We start from the raw sequence: 23,110 nt of genomic DNA, 5'->3' as shown, positions 1-23,110 counted from the left end.
CAGCAAAATTCACATTAGCTAAATTGTGGAAACAACTTAGTAGATGAATGCATAAAAAATGTGGCATTTATACACAATTAATATTACTCAGATACTTACCCTCTCCCTCAGTCCAGGAGACGCTAGTGCCCTTCACTACCTGTCTGTTATATTCTGCTGCCTTTCCTATTCCCTCCCTATCCCCCCTTCTGTCCCCTCCCCTCCCCTCCCATAATCTCTCTCTACCCCATCTACTGTAATTCATTTCTCTCCTTTTTCCCCCTTTCCCCTCACATCCTCTTATATGTAATTTTGTATAACAATGAGGGTATCCTTCCATTTCCATGAAATTCCCCTTCTCTCTCCCATTCCCTCCCACCTCTTGTCCCTTCTAAATGGTAATCTTCTTTTCATGCTCTTCCAGCCTGCTCTGTTTTGAGTCCCCCCCTCCTTATATGAAAGAAGACATTCAGCATTTCTTTTCTAGGGATTGGCTAACTTCACTTAGCATAATCTGCTCTCATGCCATCCATTTCCCTGGAAATGCCATGATTTTGTTATTTTTTAGTGCTGAGTAATACTCCATTGTGTACAAATGCCACATTTTTTTATCCATTCATCTATTGACTGGCATCTAGGTTGGTTCCACGTTCTAGCTATTGTGAATTGTGCTGCTATGAACATTGATGTAGCTGTATCCCTATAGTGTGCTCTTTTTAGGTCTCTGGGAATAGTCCGAGAAGGGGAATAGCTGGGTCAGATGGCGGTTCCATTCCCAGCTTTCCAAGGAATCTCCATAATGCTTTCCAAATTGGCTGCACCAATTTGCAGTCCCACCGGCAATGTACAAGTGTACCTTTTCCCCCACATCCTTGCCAGCACTTGTTGTTTGACTTCCTAATGGCTGCCATTCTTACTGGACTGATATGGTATCTTAGAGTGGTTTTAATTTGCATTTCTCTGATTGCTAGAGATGGTGAGCATTTTTTCCGTGTATTTTTTGATTAATTATGTAGCCTTCTCTGAGAAGTGTCTGTTCAGGTCCTTGGCCCATTTGTTGATTGGGTTATTTGTTTTCTTAAGGTTTAATCCCAAATGTCTGATATAAGGGGGTGACTCAAAATGGGGAAGAGAGGAAGAGCATGGGAAGAACATTACCTCTACATAGGGAATAGAGGTGGGAGGGAAAGGGTAGGAGAAAGGGAATTGCATGGATGGTGAAAAGAGACCCTCATTGTTATACAAAATACATGTATGAAGATGTGAGGGAAAAAAAGAATAGCATTACCCTAGATTAAGTAGAGAGAAGTAGAGAAAGGAGAGAAGAGGGGTTGGGGAGATAGGAAGGATAGTAGAATTAAATAGGCATATTATTACTGTGTGTATATATGTGACTGCATGATCAATGTGATTCTGCAACCTGTACACTCAGAAAAATGAGAAATTATATCCCATCTGATTCAAATGTATGATTTGTCAAGGTCATTGTACTGTCATGTGTAACTAAGTAAAAAAAAAATGCTGCTTCTTCTCATGGAAGCAGCTGTCTTATTCACTTAGCTGTTATTACTGACTGGTCTAGATGTCTCACAGCTGGTAACTATGGGGAGTCAGGGAGACAAAGAGGGAGGAGAGAAATGCAAAAGAGTCCAAGAACCTGAAAAGACCCTCTTATACATTCAGCTCATTAAAATTTGTATAATGAAAGAAATTCTTATTCAGCTTGTAATAATAATAGTCTAGTCCTATTTCTACTCTTCACAGTATGTTTATCTTCACAAAATAGACTATTTCAGAAACACAGAATTAGTTGACAAATCTCATGAGGAATAAGAGACAGGTTTAATATTTATAAACTGAAATTAGCCTCAGATTACACCTTACTTTCTAACCAAGAGGATTTGTACATTTAAAAGATTCAAGATCTCCCCTGGGATCAAATTCTGTATTTAGCGGGAACCTGAGAATCATTATCTAAGAGCAGCTTGTATGAGCAACAAAAGACTGAGGAATGACTCAAAATTCCATGAGAGATGTTAGAACAGACCTGAGATGAATAACAGTTATGGTGGAAAACAAAAAGGTAATATCCACCATTAAAACAAACAACAGGACATCGATTAGAAAGGGTAACTCTATGTGTAGTGGAAAACAAATTTATGTTCTTAGTGAGTTCATATAACCCACTTGCAAGTTTATATAACACACTTGCAAGTTTATATAACCACTTACAAGTTTATATAACCCCTAGTGTATTCTGTAGCTACTGCCAGTTAAGCAACAGAAGGCACAAACTTCCTGAGATTATGTAAGAAAGGACATGAAGAATGATCACCAGCCCTGAGATGGGCTGGAAAGAGGCTTACCATCATTCAGGTACAAGGAAGCTGTCCTTGTAGATTTCAAATGCATCCTTGTCTTTGTTTCATAATTGCTGTAATTCAGTAAATGTACCCTCTCTTCTCCTAAAGGTTTTTAAGTATCTCCAAAGCTTTTGATCCCTTTAAAGAACTAGGGATAACCTGATATGCTTTCTCCAGTGTCAACAAAATCTTACCCAATTTATAAGAGCTGAATAACTCTGGTTCTAATACACTACTCACTGGCCAAAACAAACTCTATAGGGACTATTTATTCCTCAATGACTGAGCAGTTCCTGTCAGCCTAAAATTTTTGTGAGAGCTGGTTTTCCTTCATCAGCTGATCTCAACAGTGAGTACTAACAGAATAGATTCAGAGACACTGTCAATTCTCACCGCTTTGGAATGAGAGATTACTATCTGTATTTACCTCTTTTTCTCCCTAATTATCTATGAACATCCCCTACCCCTTTTCTTTGGGACTTCCATGATGGAATAAGAAGGAGACACAGATAGGCTTGCTACGTATACAATCAGCTTCTCCTACACGCATCAAAGACGCAAACTATACTGAGTAGCCAGAGGGCACCTACCTGATTCCTCCTCACCTGCAGCTTTCTCCTTTGCTTCTGTGATACCACAGGTTTTAAATTTCTTTCTCCCTTTAGACTGAAAGTTGAGTGATTAAATGTAATAAACAAGAAAACAGAAAAATTTCATCCAAATGTTTGTAGACACTGCCTAATGCTCTTTCTCATCACCCAGAGTTTCTGGAATACTTGGTGATATTTCAGGGTGTGTGTGGTGGTGTTATGGGCTGATAGGAAAGATGTGGTAGGGATCACACATCACTTTTGGCTTTCTCCTCAACTTATATCTCCTACTATGGGCTTCTCCATTTATCCATGTGATGCAGTATAAATTCTCCCTCACCACAATCTGAAGACTGAATTCTCCAAGGTTTTTCCTAGGAAATGCAGGATGTCAATATCAAAATAGCTCTTCATCTGCCTGTATTGAAAACAATCTTTTGATGCATCAGCCTAGCTCTTCTGTCCCCAGTATTCAAAATTTTATGTTTCTTAGATGTCAACTTAATGAGGGGAAACCTCTAGCAACTTAGTAGGGCCTTAATTTTATCTTTCATTTGGTAGCCGAGAAACTCATCATGAAGGCATCGCCCAGGTGAGTCTAACATTAATCATTTTCTGTTCTTATTCTGAACAGACTAAATTCTGAATTCCTCCTATTGATCAGGTAACTTGGATTGTTTTTAAAGAACTCAATGTTATCTCTTGATATACAACTTAAACAAAGCCAAATTTACAGCTTTTTAGCAAATTCAGTTTCTTGGTATGCACAGAATCTTAAAAAAATAACTGAAAACTATACTGGTTCTAAATCTACTATTATTAGAACTACGGGATTGTCTCAATCATGTAACCTTCAAGGAAAGATTTCTCAGGAAGATCTAATAGAAATGCTTGGCTGGTCTGAATATTGTAGTTAATCTAACTGTGGAAATACACAGGGAAACATTCCTTTTGTGAGCAAACTCAGAGGGGGTAACTGGCATTCTGTTTCCCATCCTTAGAAATCCCTGCAGTTTCTCCTAGGAACTAGTAAGATAATGAATACATGTGCTATGTCTAGCTGCCGCAGCAATGCCCCTAAAGTCCTATCAGCCTCAACCTTGATTTCAGGCACACAGCTCCTGGGACAACCACAATGTTTCACTGAGCCTCAACCTCTCCACATAACAGTAACTTTATACAATGGACTTTCTTGAGACCTACACAAAGTTCCTAATATTGCACATTGCAATTTAGTCTGTAACTGAGGGATAAGCTGCATAATTTTGCTAAGTCTGTAACCTGCCTAGTAATACAATGACCAATACATACTAATGATGACAATGACTTAAAGTAACCTATGGATATAAATAAAGCTGGCAGCTTGGCCATTCTGCCATCTTTCCTCCTTCTGCATCTTGTCTCTGTGTCTCCCTTATTATGTTCCTTACAGAATTTTAATATTCGTCTTCACATTGTTTGCTTTCTGCTTTTGTTTTAGTTTATTATTGAGATTCATACAATTTATGATTTTAAAATCTCCTACTGTAAACTATGATAATTTTCATGAAGTAACTTGTAACTATGAGGGCAGATTTCTGAAGTACAAACTAATTTAAAAAAGCAAAGCATTTTCATTTTTCACTTTCAACAGTATCTCAGATCCCTAATTAAGAAGTTCCTTTCAGAGACAATGTTATGTATACTCTAGAAAAACATTAGAAATAAAGAATTGAAGAGTTTCTTATTTCTACAACAATCAAAAATATAAGGAATAAAATATAAAACACTAAGAATTTCTCGATAAAAAGTATAAATTCGCTGGACAAGTTTAAATGATTTGGTTGACTTCTCTGAGTTAATTTCCTCTTCTCTATGTTGAGGATCATGATGTCTGCTCCTCATGGACCTTTAAGAAGAGTTGTCTCACTTTTCGGCATTACTGCTGCCTCATCTTTAAAACACTGATGCTAGCAATACAGCAATTTTGGCTTATTGTGACATTTTAAATCATTCATATTATGCTATGTGGTTAGTGTCATTAGTATGTTCATACACATCAGATATTGCAATAGTGCTAGGCATATATTGACCACTCAATAACTATTATTCACTTCTAAAATAACTTGAAATTATATGTTTGCACTTGTAGGTGAAAAAATATGGACAACACAGAGGAATACTTACTTGAATTTAAAGGCTACAATTTTGAAAGGTCTTTAGTTAAAATTCATATAGTAGAAAGTGTGGATGATTTTGAAATTAGAGATGATGATGTCTTCATAATCACCTATCCAAAATCTGGTAAGTGTAAAGAGTGGCCTCATGATAGTAGATTTTTCCTAAGTTTGGTATATGTATGTGTTTGTGTGTGTGTGTGTGTGTGTGTGTGTGTGTGTGTGTGTGTGTAAATGTGCTGTTTTTCAGACATCAACAACAGCCTGACCTACATTTATATATCCATTAAGAATCAGAAAAAAGTTAGATGAATCTCAAATCTATATTACCAAAGCTCATTTGCAATGGATACAGTGTCAATTCTGTTAAAAAATATATATATATAAAGAAACTAAATGCTGAGTCATGAGCAGGTACTGGGTAAATGCTGACCTGTTGCCTTGGTCTGTTGGACAGACCTGAGACAGTCCAAACTCCCCTTTTCTCTAATTTGTAAATGCTTCCTGAGTTGGAAGACTTATCTTCCATAATTATTCAAGTTCCCAGGTGTTTCATTTTCTTGAGAAGTATTCCATGACAGCTGAGTTCCACTGAAGATTCTCAAAAATGTTTTCAACCAGTAAGTTCTACTAGAAAATAAAATAAAAATGATTTTGAGATTTGTGAAGACCATCATTACAAAGAAATGGTAAAACACAATCCTGCTGGGCTAAACAAGTACTAATGAGCCTTAGGTAATAGTGACTTCTACTTCAGTAGGGCAGGATACTTGGCTTGGTTTGAGTTTTTATAGTTGCCCATGCAGACTAAGAGATAAAGTGCAGTTATTAAGATTCTACATACAATGTTTTGCTTATTTATAGTGTGGTTTCCCCAGAACACCACAAAGAATTTGATCATACATGATTAGGCCATACAATTAAATAAAATGTGATATATATATCACTTTGCTCATGTCAGGTCCTGCTATTTCCTGACATCCTTGAATGCTTAAATAGTTTACACAACCACCTTAATTGGTAAAGAGAAAAGGGGGAGAAAGTGAACTTGATTATAATTTTGTAATTCTAAAGGGTAAAGTTCTAAGAAAGTAATCTCAGGAAGGAGAACAAGGAGCCCACAAAATATAGTAAAAGAGACTCAGTAACCAATAACATATTTTAAGAAAATATAGAAGAAATAAGCCCCACAACTCGAAACAGAAAGAAACAACACAGAGAGGGAAATACTAATTTTCCTCATGTGATCAGTACAGGGTGTATGCATGTGTGGAAATATCATACTCTACTCCATCAAAATGTAGAATTATTACTATAAGTTAAGGAAAACGTTAAAAATACTAAAAAGGACCTAACATGGAGCAGGAAACAGAGTAGGAGAGGCAGAATTAATCCAAATCATCACTATCATGGAATCAGAACAAACACAGCTCTTCAAGTGATAAAGGAATTTAGAGTCTTTGATTTTTTCTTTATTAACTTTAATGTTTCATAGAGACAAAAAAAATGAGAATTGGACAAACTTGTTAGCATACTTAGAGTGTCTAAAAGAAAAGAAAGCTCAAATGATTTTATGGTGAATGACACTATTGTTGACTTAATTTTTAATGACTAATTGAGTTTGAAAAAAAGATGATTTATTTTTTCAGGTACCATCTGGACTCAGCAGATACTAAGCTTGATTTATTTTGAGGGGCATCGTAACAGAACTGAAGATATCAAAACAATGGATAGAGCTCCCTTCTTTGAATACAATATTCACAATTTGGACTTTATCAAAATGCCATCCCCTCGCCTCTTCGCTTCCCACCTCCCATATTATTTAGTTCCAAAAGGTCTGAAGAACAAAAAAGCTAAAGTACGTCCTTGAGCTTAATCTTTTTTTTTTTTTTTTTTTTTTTTGCACAAACGAAATAACGTGCTTTAAGTAGATTCCCGAACCTCACTAAACCACAGTTTTCCAAATGTTATAATCATTGTATGTTTAGGACATTGCCTTCCTCAATAAAAGTATATGAAAGTCCTAAAAACTATGCCTGTAATAAGCAACTGTGGATATAATTTGCAATGTAATTCTATAGCATATAACAAAAATTCTTTCACATTGGCCATAAATGCCATTCTTTTTTGTAGTTTCATAGAAATTTATTGTATGGCTTTGCAATAATTAATGTGTATTTGATGAATAGGTAAGTTGCAGCCAATGGATGTATTGTGCTGTAATAAACATTCACATAAAGACTTGCACTTTAATTCTCATGCTGTGTTTCAATTAATGTGAAGTTTTCAAATTGAAATGTCTAATATTTTAAGTGTTGACATGGATTACCTACCTGCTTTTTATAATGTATGAATTATACTTCATCATATAACCGTGCCTCTGTCCTCACATGCTTACTAATAATGGGAGTTATCAAATTTGCCTAATATGCTAGGTAAGAAAGTAATCTCTCTTTGAGGGAATTTAACTCTTTTTGAATTTTAATAAGATTATTTTTTTATATTTTTATTGGTCTTAAATATTCTTATTCCAGGTTTTTTTTTTTTACTGTTTTGTGGGAAATTTATTTGTGGCAAAATCTTTCTCTTTATAAAGGAAAGACTTTTTTAATAAATTGTTGAAAACTTTTAACCTTATGTAACCCAACTGTTAATACTTCTTCCATGACTTCTGGTTCTGGTGCTTTACTAAAAAAACACAACACTACAACAAAGATTATGTAAATGCCCTTCATCTTTTTTTCTAACAGTATATTCAACCTCTTTGTTGATGGGGTGGGAGGGGTGGGGTGGTAACCAGGGATTGAACTCAGGGTCACTCAACCACTGAGCCACATCCCCAGCCCTATTTTGTATTTTATTTAGAAACAGGGTCATACTGAATAACTTAGCACCTCTCTTTTGCTGAGGCTGGCTCTGAACTCATGATCTTCCTGTCTTTGCCTCCAGAGTAGCTGGGATTGCTGGCGTGGGACAAGGAGCCTGGCTAGTTTTAAATTTCTTATGATTATAAATTACATCTGATACATCTATGAGACATGAACATTGCCTTATACTTGTCTAAGGAGTTTGCTGATTGGTCCAAAACAATTTATTAAAACATTCACTTGAGTACCTCTACTGTTTTGAAGCCTATATATTGGTATGCTAAATTTTCATAGTTGGACACGAATTTATTTTACTTATTTATTTTTATGTGGTGTTGAAGATTGAACTCAGAGCCTCACCACTGAGCCACAGCATGAGCCCCAGATAAGGCAAATTTTTCCATCAACTTTTTACAATATAGTTTAGTTCCACAATGATTGACAAATGTGGGTTTTAATTTAAGAGAGATTTGTTCTGGGAAAACAGACATTGCAATATACTGACATTCCTCGAGTTTCATTCTATGTATCAGGTCTACTTTAATGCCATCTATATGTACCATTTATTGTTCTCAGTGTGCTTTTTACCCACTCATAGATATTTAACATTGAAAAAAATATAAAATTTTAATGATCTTGTCAATTTACTCCAATTTTGTGGTCATTTATTTGCATTCAGGCTGCAATGATAAAAATGTTATATTCTCTTATTTTTAGAGTTTTCAGGATATAAGGAGTTTTCTATTTTACTAGGTTTTTACTCTCTGAGGAACTAGCCTTTTTTTAAGCATAATTCAAGTTTTCTTTTTTGTTCATGTATACTTTCATTTTAATTATTGTTTCATTTTAGTATATATCTTCTATCTTCTTTAATTAAATGTCCAGTATATCTATTTCCAGTGTTTATTTTTGTCAATATTAACATTTTAAAATGAATACCATTTTTAGTGTAACCATGGGTGTAATTTTGTTAATGTTTAAATAATTTGTCATTTCAGTTTTACCTTTTTAATTGGTTTCACCTCTTTTGAGATTTTTTTTTTTTTTTTTTTAGTTTAAAAGTGTATAGTTTTCTATCATGGGCGATGGTGTTTACATATTCTAATTTTGGGAATTTATTTAAAAGTTAATTGTCAATTGCATGATCAGTTTTAAAACATGGAATATGTTTCATACATGAGAAAAGGAGATAAATTTTCTGTGTTGGGTACTTACAAATTTTAAAAACTAAATGAAATAAAATTTTAATAATCAATTTTACAAATTTATTTTTCCTTTTATTGTTTTGTTAAAGACAATTCTCTGTAAGTGTTCTACTATGATTGTGGCTAAATCAAAATACTTACAAATTTCCTGGAACTTTTTCATTGAAGTTTTTCTATTATGATCATCAGTGTACAAATCTTCCTTTTCTGTTGGTCTTTGAAACCAAATTATGGGCCATCCCGTTAAATCATTTGGTCAGCAATTTTACTTAATCATTTTATTCCTTATTCTCTAATTCGCTGGGACTTTGCCACATGCTCTTGTTTTCCTTGATTTGAAATGCCATTTTCACTGCTGCATAACTTTACAACTTGAAAGTAGTTTTATCAGATCTGTTCATTTTTTTCAGAGAAAAATTAGAATATTCCAGCATTTGAATATCATTACATGCTGCTATAAGTGTTCTTGAGAATGCCCTTTGGGCACATATGCAGGAGTTTCCCTGGAATATACATCCAAGAAGGGACTGCAAAGCCAAAAGTACAAGGATGTTCAGTTCTATGAGATGGGGGCTATATTTTCTTAAGAAAGCAGGTGTATCAATTTCTACTGAAATTGGTAATAGACATGTTTTTATTTCCCCCCTAGTAAAGATACATATCAGACATTTAAAGTTTTTCAATGTGTTATTTATGAAGAGGTATTTTAAAGTGATCTTAACCTACATGTCCAATACTCAGTAATGAGAATAAGCCTGTTTTGACAGGTTATTGGCCATAATTATTATATATTCTGTGAAAGGACATTTTTGACCCAATTTTTTATTAGTGGTATTTTTCATATTAACATTCTTTATACAGTTTGTCTCCTATATATAAAAGTATTTATTTCAACACTTTTTGTAATAGAGAAAAATTGGGGGAACACCTAATTTTCCATGGCTAGTAGAATGGATTAAAATAATTATGATTCATTCAGCTAATGAATATGATGCAACTGTTAAAAACTTGAAATAATATACTGGAATTGTTAATATTATTTCTAATTCTCCCTGCAGATTCTTTATATCTACAGAAATCCTAAAGATGTTTTGGTTTCCTTTTTTCATTTTTCAAATTGGGTGGCTCGATTAAAGCCTTCTGATACTTTTGAGAATTTTATGGAAATGTTTCTAGATGGACAAGGTAACTATGAATTTATTTGTCAAGGAATTTAGGGAATATATTTCGAGAGATGGAAAAGGGCAATTGTACAATGGATGCTCTTGAGTAGTTACTATGACACATCAACTTAGTCTGCCACCCAGTGGCTTTTCCTTCCTTGCCAGGACCATGTGGGTCTTGTCAAATTTGCAAAGGCATATTGTTTAGGAAACATTTTGACCAGTCCATAAGAGGCTTACATGTATTCTATCAAATTAAACTAGCTACAAATATAATTAAAACAATATATTCCAGAATCACTAGTGATCAGGGTGTTTGTGTACTCTCTCCTGGAACTGTAGTAAGCCTTCTAGGGCTACGGTGGAGTTTATCACTCCACTACTGATGAGGATTGACTGTTGCAAGAGACTTGTAGTGAGAAGTATCAGGATCTCACTCATTTAAAGACTACATTCAGGTTCTGTCTCATTGTAAACAGGTAGCTTCACTAACCAGAGATCTTAGAGAATGAGAAGAAAATGGACATGTGTGTTTTCTGGTGGATATAGGAAAGTGGAGGAACTTGCTTTGAAGAAATCTGATTTAAACTTAGATCCAGGGGCTTTCTCATTTCTTTATTGCTGCCTTCCTACATCCATAAGGTAGCTTTTCATGGTCACTTCTCTATGAAAACCATGATTGTTCCCCTAAGCAGTAATCATTTCAAAACAGTAATATAGATGTCCAGTGGTTGGGCCTTTATTTTTGTTCTTGTGAGTATAAGGAGGAAAAGACAGAATACTTTGCTATTCAATAAGTGCAACATCTTCACCTTGTTACTAATTAATTTTTGCACAGTGGTGGGAAGTCGTTGGTTTGATCACGTAAGAGGCTGGTATGAACACAGACATGACTTCAATATTCAGTTCATGAGCTATGAAGATATGAAAAAGGTAAAATAAGAAGTATTTTTAAAATTTCATTTTTGTAACCTGTTTTTTTCCTCCTGGTTTCAGGAAAACCCATTCGCCTAGTCATTTATGAAAATACATATTTCGTAGGCTTTTGGGGGTAAGTGGGGGTTCTAATTTCCTGCTTATCCATTAATTACTGGTTTTCCTCAAGGGTTTGTTCTCAAACAGTCACCATTATTATCATGTAACAACTGTAGCATTAAAGGCAACCTCAAATATCTAGGATACCAGTCTTTGTAAAACATTTTTTATTAATATTAATTACATATTAATGGATTTTGGTATCTGATTTCTATATGACCATACAACATGCACTGATCATATCCAATCTCTCCTTCTTCCACTGTCTTACCTCCCCTTTTCCCTGGAACCTTCAGAGGCCCTAGTATTCATGATTCTACTTTCAGTCAATATTTGTTGTTGTTCTCATGTGTGCTGCTTGTGCTATTTGTCTTTCTATGTCAGGCTTATTTTAGTAACATCATGTCTTCCAGTTCCATGAATTTTGCTGGAGAATTTCATTTTTTATATCTGAATAATAGTCCATTGTGTGTGTGTGTGTGTGTGTGTGTGTGTGTGTGTGTGCGTGCGTGTGATAATTTCTTCGTCTGTTCATCTGTTGATAAACACCATGTAGGCTGAATCCTTATCTGTTGTGAATAGTGGTACAATAAACCTGGGCATATGAATTGTCTCTTTTATGGTGCACTGTTTCTTTTTGATATATACCCAGGAATGTGCAGTTGTTCTGTTTTTTAGTTTAGTTTTTTTTTTTTCTTGAGGATACACCAAACTGTTTTCCATGGTAATTATACTTAATAAAGTTCATCAAGGAGCACTAAGGCACTGAGGTATGAAGTCACTACTAAGAGAGGATAATTATTGCTGAAGATGAGGGTGAGCCCTGTGAGGCACGTTCTTCCTGTAAAGAGAATCTTAAAAACTAGTTCTCATGTGAAGTCATAGAATGCTTATATGGTGGTTAAAGATTCTAAACTGCCTGAAAACTTTGTGTAATTCAAACACAAGACAGGTGAAGCTTATTGTTCTGTGGACTCTGGTTGGTATGTTGATTCATTAATACATCATCTATTTAGTTACTTTAAAAAAATCACTGAATGATTGCTCTGTGCCTTGCACTGAATCATGAGTAATAGAAGACTGAATCTTTTATAGACAGAACTCATAATCTGTCAGGGAAAACAAGTACTCACCAAGCTAGTATATGTATTTCAAAAGTAATAATTGCAAATATTAAGGAAATGTCTAATACAATGTCAATGTGTATATGTACTGAGGGTATCTAATATACTCAAAAGTAATGGTCTTTTTTTTTCTTTCCTGAAATAAAGAACATGGGAAATGCAAGCTAATAAATAAGAGCTAAGTGAAAGAAAAAAAAAAACATGGGAGAGACTTATAAGATAAGAAAAAAGGAAAGTACATGAGACCTTTGAGGACCTAAGGGAAGAACTTGAACAATGTGGGAGAGATGAAAGTTTAATATAGGGGGGTTTTATAGGAGCCACATTTTATAAGATCTGTAGGCTATGTTAATGAGAGTGATTTCTTTAATGTTAAAAGTAGTAAGGAGACTCTTAAGAGCTATTAAGAAGGGTAGCCATAGATTATATTTAATATTTTTGAATATTATTTACATTTATGAGTTGAAGAGGAAAAATAGTGAATATAAGGAAACCAGAATAGACAGAGACCAGTATATTAATCCACTGAACATTCTTGGTGGCTTGGATTGGAGTAGTGTCATTGTGAATGAAGAGAATACAGAGTTTTGAGGCACAGTTAAGATGTAAAAAGAAAAGGGATCATCTTCTCTAACTCCATCCATTTACCTGCAAATGCCATGATTTTATTGTATTTAATTGCTAAGTAATATTCCATTGTGTACATATGCCACATTTTTTATCCATTCATCCACTTAATGGCATGTAGTTTGGCTTCACAGTTTAGCTATTGTGAATTGTGCTGCTATAAATATTGATGTGTCTGTGCCCCTGTAATATGCTGTTTTTAAGTCCTTTAGGTATATATAGTGGGATAGCTGGATCAAATGGTCGTTCCATTCCCAGATTTCCAAGGAATCTCCATACTGCTTTCCATATTGGATATACCAATTTGCAGTCCCACCAGCACTGTATGAGTATACCTTTTCCCCACATCCTTGCCAACACTTATTGTTGTTTGTCTTCATAATAGCTGCCAATTCTGACTGAAGTGAGATGCTATCTTAGAGTAATTTTGATTTGCATTTCTCTAATTCCTAGTGACGATGAACATTTTTTCATATATTTGTTGATTGATTATATATCTTCTTCTGACAAGTGTCTGTTCATGTCCTTGGCCCATTTGTTGATTAGGTTATTTGTTTTTTTGGTTTTTAGATTTTTGAATTCTTTATATACCCTAGAGATTAGTGCTATATCTGATGTGTGAAGGGTAAAATTTGGAAATTGGGGCCTAATCTCACGTGATGAAGATTAGGGCCTACTTTTTCTTCTATTAGACACAGAGTCTCTGGTTTAATTCCTAGATCCTTGATCCACTTTGAGTTCAGTTTTGTGCCTGGTGACAGATAGGGGTTTAATTTCATTTTGTTGCATATGGATTTCCAGTTTTCCCAGCACCAGTTATTAAAGAGGCTATCTTTTCTCCATTGCATGTTCTGGGCACCTTGTCTAACATAAGATAATTGTAATTGTTTGGGTTAGTCTCTGTGTCCTCTATACTGTACCATTGGTCTACCAGTCTGTTTTGGTGCCAATACCATGCATGCTATTTTTGTTACTATTGCTCTGTAGTATAGTTTAAGGTCTGATATACTGATGCCACCTGCTTCACTCTTCCTTCTAAGGTTTGCTTTAGCTTATGGGTCTCTTATTTTTCCAGATGAATTTCATGATTGCTTTTTCTATTTCTATGAGGAATGTCATTGGGAATTTGATTGGAATTGCATTAAATCTGTATAGTGGTTTTCATAGTATGATCATTTTGATGATATTAATTCTGCCTATCTAAGAGCAAGGTAGATCTTTCCATCTTCTAAGGTCTTCTTTCACTTCTTTTTTTTAGGGTTCTGTAATTTTCATTATATAGATCTTTCACCTCTTTCATTGATTCCCAAGTATCTTTTTTTTTTTTTGAGGTTATTGTAAATGGGGTAGTTTTCCTCATTTCCTTCTCAGAGGATTTGTCACTAATATACAGAAATGGCTTTGATTTATGGGTGTTGATTTTATATCTTGCTACTTTGCTTAATTTATTTATTAGTTCTAGAAGTTTTCCAGTTAAACTTTTAGGGTCTTCTAGGTATGGAATCATATCATCAGCAAATAGTGCTAATTTAATTTTTTCTTTTCCTATACATATCCCTTTAATTTCTTTCGTCTGTCTAATTGCTCTGGCCAGTGTTTCAACTACTATGTTGAATAAAAGTGATGAAAGAGGATATCCCTGTCTTGTTCCAGTTTTCAGAGGGAATGACTTTAATTTTTCTCCATTTAGAATTTTGTTGGCTAGGGCTTAGTACAAATAGCTTTTATGTGGTTGAGATATGTTCCTGTTATCCCTTATTTTTCTAGTTTTGAACATAAAGAGGTGTTGTATTTTGTCAAATGATTTTTATGTGTCTATTAAGATGATCATATGATTCTTACCTTTAAGTCTATTGATGTGATGAATTACATTTATTGATTTTTGCATGTTGAACCAAACTTGCATCCCTGGGATGAACCCTACTAGATCATGGTACGTGATCTTTTTGATCTGTTTTTGTATTCGATTTGCCAGAATTTTATTGAGAATATTTGCATCTATGTTCATTAGAGATTTTGGTCTAAAGTTTTGTCTTTCTTTCTTTGTTTCTTTGTTTCATTCTTTCTTTCTTTTGTTCTTTCGTTCTTTCTTTCTTTCTTTTTATGTGTCTTTGCCTGGTTTTGGAATCAGGGTGATATTGGCCTCATATAATGAGTTTGGAAGTGCTGCCTCTTTTTGTATTTCCTGAAATAAATTAAAGAATATTGCTATTAGTTCTTCTTTAAAGGTCTTTTAGAACTCGGCTGTGTATCCATCTGTTCCTGGGCTTTTCTTGGTTGGTAGACTTTTGATGGTGTCTTCTATTTCCTCACTTGAAAGTGTATATCATTCTGATTCAAGTTGGACAAATTATATGACTCTAGAATTTGTCGATGCCTTCAATATTTTCTATTTTTTGTAGTATACGTTTTCAAAATAACTTCTAATTGTCTTCTGTATTTCTGTAATGTCTGTTGTGATATTTCCTTTTTCATCACATGTTAGTGATTTGAGTTTTCTCCTTCTCTTCGTCAGCATGGCTAAGGGTCTATCAATTTTATTTATTTTTTCAAAAAACCAACATTTTGTTCTGTCAATTTTTTCAATTGTTTCTTTTGTTTCAATTTTGTTGATTTCATCTCTGATTTTAACTATTTCCTGTCCTCCTTCTTTTGGTGTTGATTTCTTCTACTTTTTCTAAGGCATTAAGAGTAATGTTAAGTCCTTTCTTTGTTGAATTTGTCTTCTTTTAAGGAATGAACTCCATGCAATAAACTTTCCTCTTAGAACTGCTTTCATAGTGTCCCAGAGATTTCAGTATGTTGTATCTGTGTTCTCATTCACCTCTAAAAATTTTTTAATCTCCTCCTTGCTGTCTTCTGTAACCAATTGTTCATTCAGTAGAATATTATTTAGTCTCCAGGTGTGGGAGTGGATTTTATTTCTTATTTTATCATTCATTTCTAATTTCATTCCATTATGACCTGATAGAATGCAGGATAGTATCGCTACTTTTTTATATTTGCTAAGGGTTGCTTTGTGGCATAGTATATGGTCTATTTTAGAGAAGGTTCCATGTGCTGCTGAGAAGAAAGTGTATTCTCTTATTGAAGGATGAAATAATCTATATATGTCAGTTAAGTCTAGGTTATTGAGTGTATTATTGAGTTCTATAGTTTCTTTGTTCAGCTTTTGTTCAGAAGATCTATCTATTGATGAAAGAGGTGTGTTAAAGTCACCCAAAATCATTTTGTTGTGGTCTATTTGACTCATGAATTTGAGAAGAGTTCGATGAACATAGATACTCCATTGTTTGGGGCATATATATTTATAATTGTTAAGTCTTGTTGGCATATGGTTCCCTTGAGCAGAATGTAGTGTCCATCTTTATCCATTTTGATTGACTTTAGTTTGAAGTCTACTCTATTTGAAGGAGGATGGAAACCTGTGCTTGTTTCCACAGTCCATGTGAGTGGTATGATTTTTCCCAACACTTCATCTTCAGTCTGTGGATGTCTTTTCCTATGAGTCGAGTCTCTTAGAGGTAGCATATTGTTGGGCCTTTTATTTTTTTTTGATCCAGTCTGTTACTTTATGTCTTTTGATTGGTGAGCTTAGGCCATTAACATTCAGGGTTATTATTGAGACATGATTTGTATTCCCAGTCATTTTTGTTTATTTTTGCAATTTAACGTGACTTGGCTTCTTCTCTAATTAGATTTTCCTTTAGTGTAATACCTTCCTTTGCTGATTTTCATCATTGTTTTTCATTTCCTCTTAGAATATGTTGCTGAGGATATTCTGTAGTGCAGGCTTTCTAGTTGTAAATTCTTTTAACTTTTTTTTTATCATGGAAGGTTTTTATTTCATTATCAAATCTAAAGCTTAGTGTTGTTGGACATAAGATTCTTGGTTGGCATCCATTTTCTTTCAGGGCTTGGTATATGTTGTTCCATGATATCATGTCTTTGAAGGTCTGGGTTGAAAATATGCTGAGATACAAATTGGTCTCCCAGTATATGTGATCTGATTCCTCACTCTTGTGGCTTTTAAGATTCTATCCTTATTCTGTATGCTAGGCATATTTGTTATAATGTGCCTTGGTGTAGATATGTTGTAATTTTGTGTATTTCGTGTCCTGTAACCTTCCTGTATTTGGTTTTCCAATTCATTCTTCATGCTTGGGAAATTATCTGATATTAACTCATTGAAGAGTTTGTACATTACTTTGGTTTGAAACTCTGTGCCTTCCTCTATCCCAGTCAATCTCATATTTGGTCTTTTGATGCTGTCCCATAATTCTTGGATGTTCTATTCATGGTTTCCAACTTTCTTCACTGTGTGATCAACTTTATTTTCCAAATTGTATACTTTGTGTTCATTATCTGACATTCTTTTTTCCAAGTGATCTAGTCTGTTGGTTATGCTTTCTATTGAGTTTTTTATTTGATTTACTGTATTCTTCATTTCAAGGATTTCTGACCTTTTTTTTCAGAGTCTCTGTCTCACTCTTGGAGGAATCTTTTGCTACCTATATTTTCTCTCTTACATCATTGTTGGAGTGATCAACTTTTGCTTGTATTTGCTCATTTAGGTCATCATTTAATTCACAAATCATTTTAATTATGAACCTTCTGAACTCCTTCTCTGACATTTCATCAACTCACTGCCCATGGGTTATTTTATTGTAGTGTCCTGGTTTGTTTGGGGCACTTTCCTCCCTTCTTTTTTCATGGTGTCTATATGTCTTCTTTTCTTGCAGCGTGGATTTGAGATATTAGAGTTTATTCCCCATATTCTTATAGTACCTGTGCAGATTGTCTGTACCGCACCTTGAAGTTGGGCTTCCAGACCCCTCTGGTGTCCCTCAATGTATGCTACTGCATCCAAAGTTGGTGGCAGCTATAGCAGAGGTAACTTGAGATAATATTAAAGGTGCCCCAAGATGGAAGCAATGTCTTACAGAGATGGGGCTGAAAGGGTGGGCCTCACACTCCCTTTGGGATGCCTGCTCTGAGATGCAGCTGCTTGTAGGCCCTGTCTGTTGTAAAAATGTTAGGGGCTACTGCATGGGGAAGGCTATCATAATGACTGCAGTGTCCCAAGATGGAAGTGGGTTAGGCTTAGGTTCCCATGTGGGGGAGGGGGTGAACTTGGACCTACTGTGGACATGGATCCTGCGCAAGTTTGTGTGGACAGATCTGGGCTAGGCTTGGACTCCTGCAGTAGTCTGCTGGTTGGAAGAGGTGGTCCTATGCCAGAGGCTGGGCTCCCGTGAGTGTGGTGGTTGTAGGTCAGCGTGGGTGCATCTGGGCCATTGGGCTTGACCTCCTGAGGTAGTCTGCTGGTCAGAAGAGGCAGTCCTCTTCCAGAGGCTAGGCTCTGGTGGGTGTTTGCCCCGCAGGTGGAGGGTGGACCTGGGCCTACTGGGTCCCTTGCAGGCTTCTGTAGGCAGTCTGGGCTGGGTCTCAGCTCCTGTGATAATCTGCTGGATAGAAGAGATGGTCCTGGGCTGGAGGATGGGCTGCAGCAGGTGCCTGCAGGTGAAGGGGTGGACCTGGGCCTACTGTGAGTCTGGGTCCCGCACAGGCTGGTGTGGGTGGATCTGGGATGCTAGGCTTGACCTCCCCCAGTAGACCGCTGGTTGAAAGAGGCGATCCTGCATCGGAGGCTAGGCTTTGGCTGGTGTCTGCCCTGCCAGTGGAGGGGTGGACCCAGGCCTACTATGAGCCTGGGTCCCACATGGGCTGGTGTGGATGGTCCCAATTTTAAGTTAGTTTTAATATGTGGCATAGGATCAGGATCAAGTTCAAGCTTTTGCATGCAGCCATTCAATTTTCCTATTACCTTTTGTTGCGTAAACTGTCCTTTTACTATGAAATGTTCTTGGCATTCATGTCAAAAATCATTTGACCACATGTGTGAGAGCTGGTTTCTGTGAATTCTATTCAACTCTATTGATTCGTACTTCCAAATTTATGGCATTATCAGCCTATTTAGATGACCATTATTTTGTAGTAAGTTCGAAATATGGAAGTGTGAAAACGGAGAATCTAGTATTCTTTTTCAAGACGAACTATTCAGGATGCCTTGGAGTTTTATAAGAATATTGTGATGGATTGTTCTTCTTTCTTTTTTTTTTGCAAAGTATATCATTGGGATTGTGATAGAGTGCATTACATCTATCTGTGAATTGTTTTACATTGTATTCTTTCTTTAATTCCAGTCATCAGTATAGGATATTGTTTCATTTATTTGTTTGCTTTTACTTTTCAGTAATGTTTTGTAGGTTTCAATAGGCAACACTCTTACCTCCTTGTCCATTCTTTGGAGTTTTAGTCTTTCTTCTTGTGATTATTAGTATAAGTGTTTCTTAATTTCCTTTTAGGTTTACTCATTGTTAGTGTATAGAAATTCAACTGATTTTTACAAGTTGGTTTGATTTTTGAATCTACAACTTGATTAAGTTTCTTTGTTGTTATGTTCTTTTTGGTGTGTGTATGTGAGTGATTTTTGGGGGGGTTCTACATATAAGATAATCTTATGGGCTAACAGGGATCATTTCATTATCTTTATTTTCTATTTCAATACCTTTTTTCTTTTTTATTGCTTAGTACCTCCAGCTAGTATTTCTAGTATCATAATATACAGAAGTGGAAAAACTGAATTGGACCTACTCCACATCTCAGATGAAAATCTTCCTCTCTCAGTTGAGTTTGCTGTTAGCTACAGGTATTCCATATAAGACCTTTTTCATGTTGAGGTAGTTTCATTCCATTGCAGATTTATTGAGCATTTCATCATACAAAGATGTTGGGGTTTTTTAAAAGCTAAAATTTTATTGTCTGAGTAAATATCAATAAGTATTTTTTTAGTTATTTCTTTTCATTTTTTGTTTTAATTATTAACACATGACAGTACAATGACCTTGAAATATTATACATTTGAATCAGATGGGATATAATTTCTCATTTTTCTGATTATACAAATTGCAGAATCACATTGGTCATACATTTGCATATATACACACAGTAATAATAATATCTGTTTCATTCTACTATCCTTCCTATCTCCCCAATCCCTCGCCTCTCTACCTAATCTAGGGTAATGCTATTCTTTTTATTTTTCTTTCTCACATCTTCTTATATGTATTTTGTATAACAATGAGGGTCTCCTTCCACCATCCATGCAGTTCCCTTTCTCCCTCCCTTTCCTTCCCATCCCTCTTCCCTATGTAGAGGTAATCTTCTTCCTATGCTCAAAGATGTTGGGTTTTGTTAAATGTTTTTTGAGCATCAATTGAGATAATCATGTCAGTTTGTTTCCCCATTCTCTTCTCATAACAAACTGCATGGTTCATATGATGACACTTCTTTGCATTCCAGTAATCAATTTTACTAGAATAGGAAAATGTTGTGTGTTTAGCTGTAACTCATGCATACTCATGACTATTTCAGGACCTCAGAAGTGCAGTGCTGAAAATCTATGGATTTCTTGAGAAAGAACTTAGTGAAGAAGTTGTGGATACTGTTGTGAAACAGGCTACATTTCAGAACATGAAGACTAATCCACAAGCAAATTATCATGATATTATAAAATATGAAATTGGAACGAGAAGTGATAAAGGACATTTTCTGCACAAAGGTACTATTCAGTAGTTTGTAGTAGCAAGATGTAAGCTGTCATTCAAGTCCTTGATACCTAGGAGAAATAATAAGTGCTTCCAATATGTTTCTCCAAGGAACAGTGATAATTGGAACCTAGAGAAATTAAGCGCCTAATTGAGAGTAGGTCTGAAGAGTTTTTCAAGAAACCTAAGTATTTTAGTACACAATCTGACCCATTAACTTGCTTAATTAATATTGTCTTATATCTAAGCCACATGAGCCTGTTTAGGTATATCAAATGAGAGAAAAACTAATCCTTGTTTTCCCTTTTTTCTTCTAGAACAATCTAGGAAGTAAACTTAATGTGTATTTTGCTCTGCTGGGAGGAGTTTTGGATTACTGGGTTCCCATGTGTCAGATTGCAATATCACAAAGAGTGTTATCTTATTAGTGCTATCTGCTATGAAATCAGTTATTTCTTATTAGTGCTATCTGCTATGAAATCAGTTAAAAGTTATTGAAATCATTTTCACTGTGATCTTATTACATGCCTGAAGTAGTTGTCAAGAATGAATATTATTTCTCTTGTAACTGATACCCTTTAAATTCAAATTATTATTATTATTATTATTATTACTACTACTACTACTACTACTACTACTACTACTACTACCACCAGGGATTGAACTCAGGGGCACTCAAGCACTAAGCCATATTCCCAGCTGCTATTTTGTATTTTATTTAGAAACAGGATCTCACTGAGTTGCTTAGAGACTCACACTAGCTGAGGCTGGCTTTGAACTCAACGTCCTCCTGCCTCAGCCTCTTGAGCTGCTGGGATTACAGGCATACACCACCACACCTGGCTTCAAATTGTTAATTTCTAATTTAATCATTTAGTGTATAAACATTCTAAACACTTCACTTCTACTTTATTCACATTTTATGTTATAATTGGCTCATAATTTACCAATAGGATGATCGATATTAATTTTTGAACAATTATATAAACATCTTATGGACATTGCCCTAGATATTGATATATTTTAAAATTCTTATTTTTTTGGTGACATTTATTATCAATTCTCCCTTTTCATTCCTCAGCTACAGCAGATAAAAAGTAATTCTCATACCCCTAAGAGCTTGTTATCTACTCCAAAGGCCAATAATAATGTCTACACAAGTGAACCTGATAGCTGGAAATGCCAAGTTAGTTTTCACTTAAGAATGGTGTAATGTAATCCCTGCGGCTCAGAAGGCTGAGGCAGGAAGAATGCAAGTTCAAAGCCAGCCTCAGCAAAAACAAGGTGCTAAGCAACTCAGTGAGACCCTGGCTCTAAATCAAGTACAAAATAGGGCTGGTCGAGTACCCATGAGTTCAATCTCCAATGCACCCTTCCCCCAAAAAAGAATGGCATAATGATGGTTTAATTTTGTATAAAATAAAGATGCAGAAAGGGAAGCTCTGGTGCTCTATATGACTTTAATTTGTTAGTTGAAAATATTTGAGTCTCTTTTTTTTCAAATTTAAAAAGAAAGAAATACTTGGAGGGTTTTAGTAAGAACTATAATACAGTTGATAAATGTGGTTCACTTAGTGTGAGGTTCACTTGGTATATATACAAGAGTATATATACTAAAACATACTTGTAAAATTCTAATATAGTCATATCCTGTATAGTATTTTCCTCTTAAGGATCACATAGTGGGAAAGGCTAACATACAGGGAAGTGAATTTTAAATCTATTTACTGCATTTTTGTGTTCCTAGATTCTTTATTCAATCATTCCTGTGTAAGAAAAGATGAGGTCTCCAATCCCGTGGACACGAACAAATATTTAGCTTGGTTGAAAAGAGATTAACACATTAATATCCAATTTTTAAATTCTGTGAACACAATAATATTCACATATTATTACAAAGTTGCCACAAGAGGTATATTGGTTGCTCCATTTAAATTTGACAGGTGTTCCACATCTGGGACAGTGGGACACGTGGGTTGAAATGGTTGAGGCAGTCTTTAACATGAAGTGTTCTTTATCACCAAAGTGCCATTCATGTTCTTATCCCATTAGGTACCATTGGAGATTGGAAACATCATTTTACTGTGGAGCAGAATGAAAGATTTGACCAGATATTCCAAAGGGAAATGAAAGACGTCCCCCTGAAGTTCATTTGGGATATAAATGAGGAGTAGAATTCTAATCAAACTATACAAGAATCATATAAACTCTAATCAGAGGCTATACCTTAACATACATAATAATAATAACATACATAATGCCTATTTAATTACTAATTATAAAACTTAACTAACAAAATAAATAAACTATGCTTAGGTTAGTTGCCATGAATTCTTTAAAATTAAAAACAGATTAGTTTTACTTTAAAATTAAAATTACAAATCAGAAATT

The 23,110-nt window shown here is 35.0% G+C and overlaps 1 protein-coding gene across 1 annotated transcript; it reads left to right on the top strand.

Annotated features, from left to right (window-relative positions):
• Nucleotides 1-5,073: 5,073 nt before the first annotated feature.
• LOC308650296 (amine sulfotransferase-like) lies at nt 5,074-22,893 on the top strand (the record flags this gene model as incomplete). Its single annotated transcript, XM_081296366.1, has 6 exons — nt 5,074-5,215; nt 6,738-6,946; nt 10,219-10,345; nt 11,162-11,256; nt 20,547-20,733; nt 22,772-22,893. The coding sequence occupies 6 exons, from the start codon at nt 5,074-5,076 to the stop codon at nt 22,891-22,893; spliced, it is 882 nt and encodes a 293-aa protein (XP_081152492.1).
• Nucleotides 22,894-23,110: the final 217 nt, after the last annotated feature.

This window comes from Spermophilus citellus (assembly GCF_964194105.1).
Source record: "Spermophilus citellus genome assembly, chromosome: 5".
NCBI lineage: Eukaryota > Metazoa > Chordata > Mammalia > Rodentia > Sciuridae > Spermophilus > Spermophilus citellus.
Note: the sequence above shows the minus strand (reverse complement) of the source record. Positions and strands in the feature narration are given on the sequence as shown.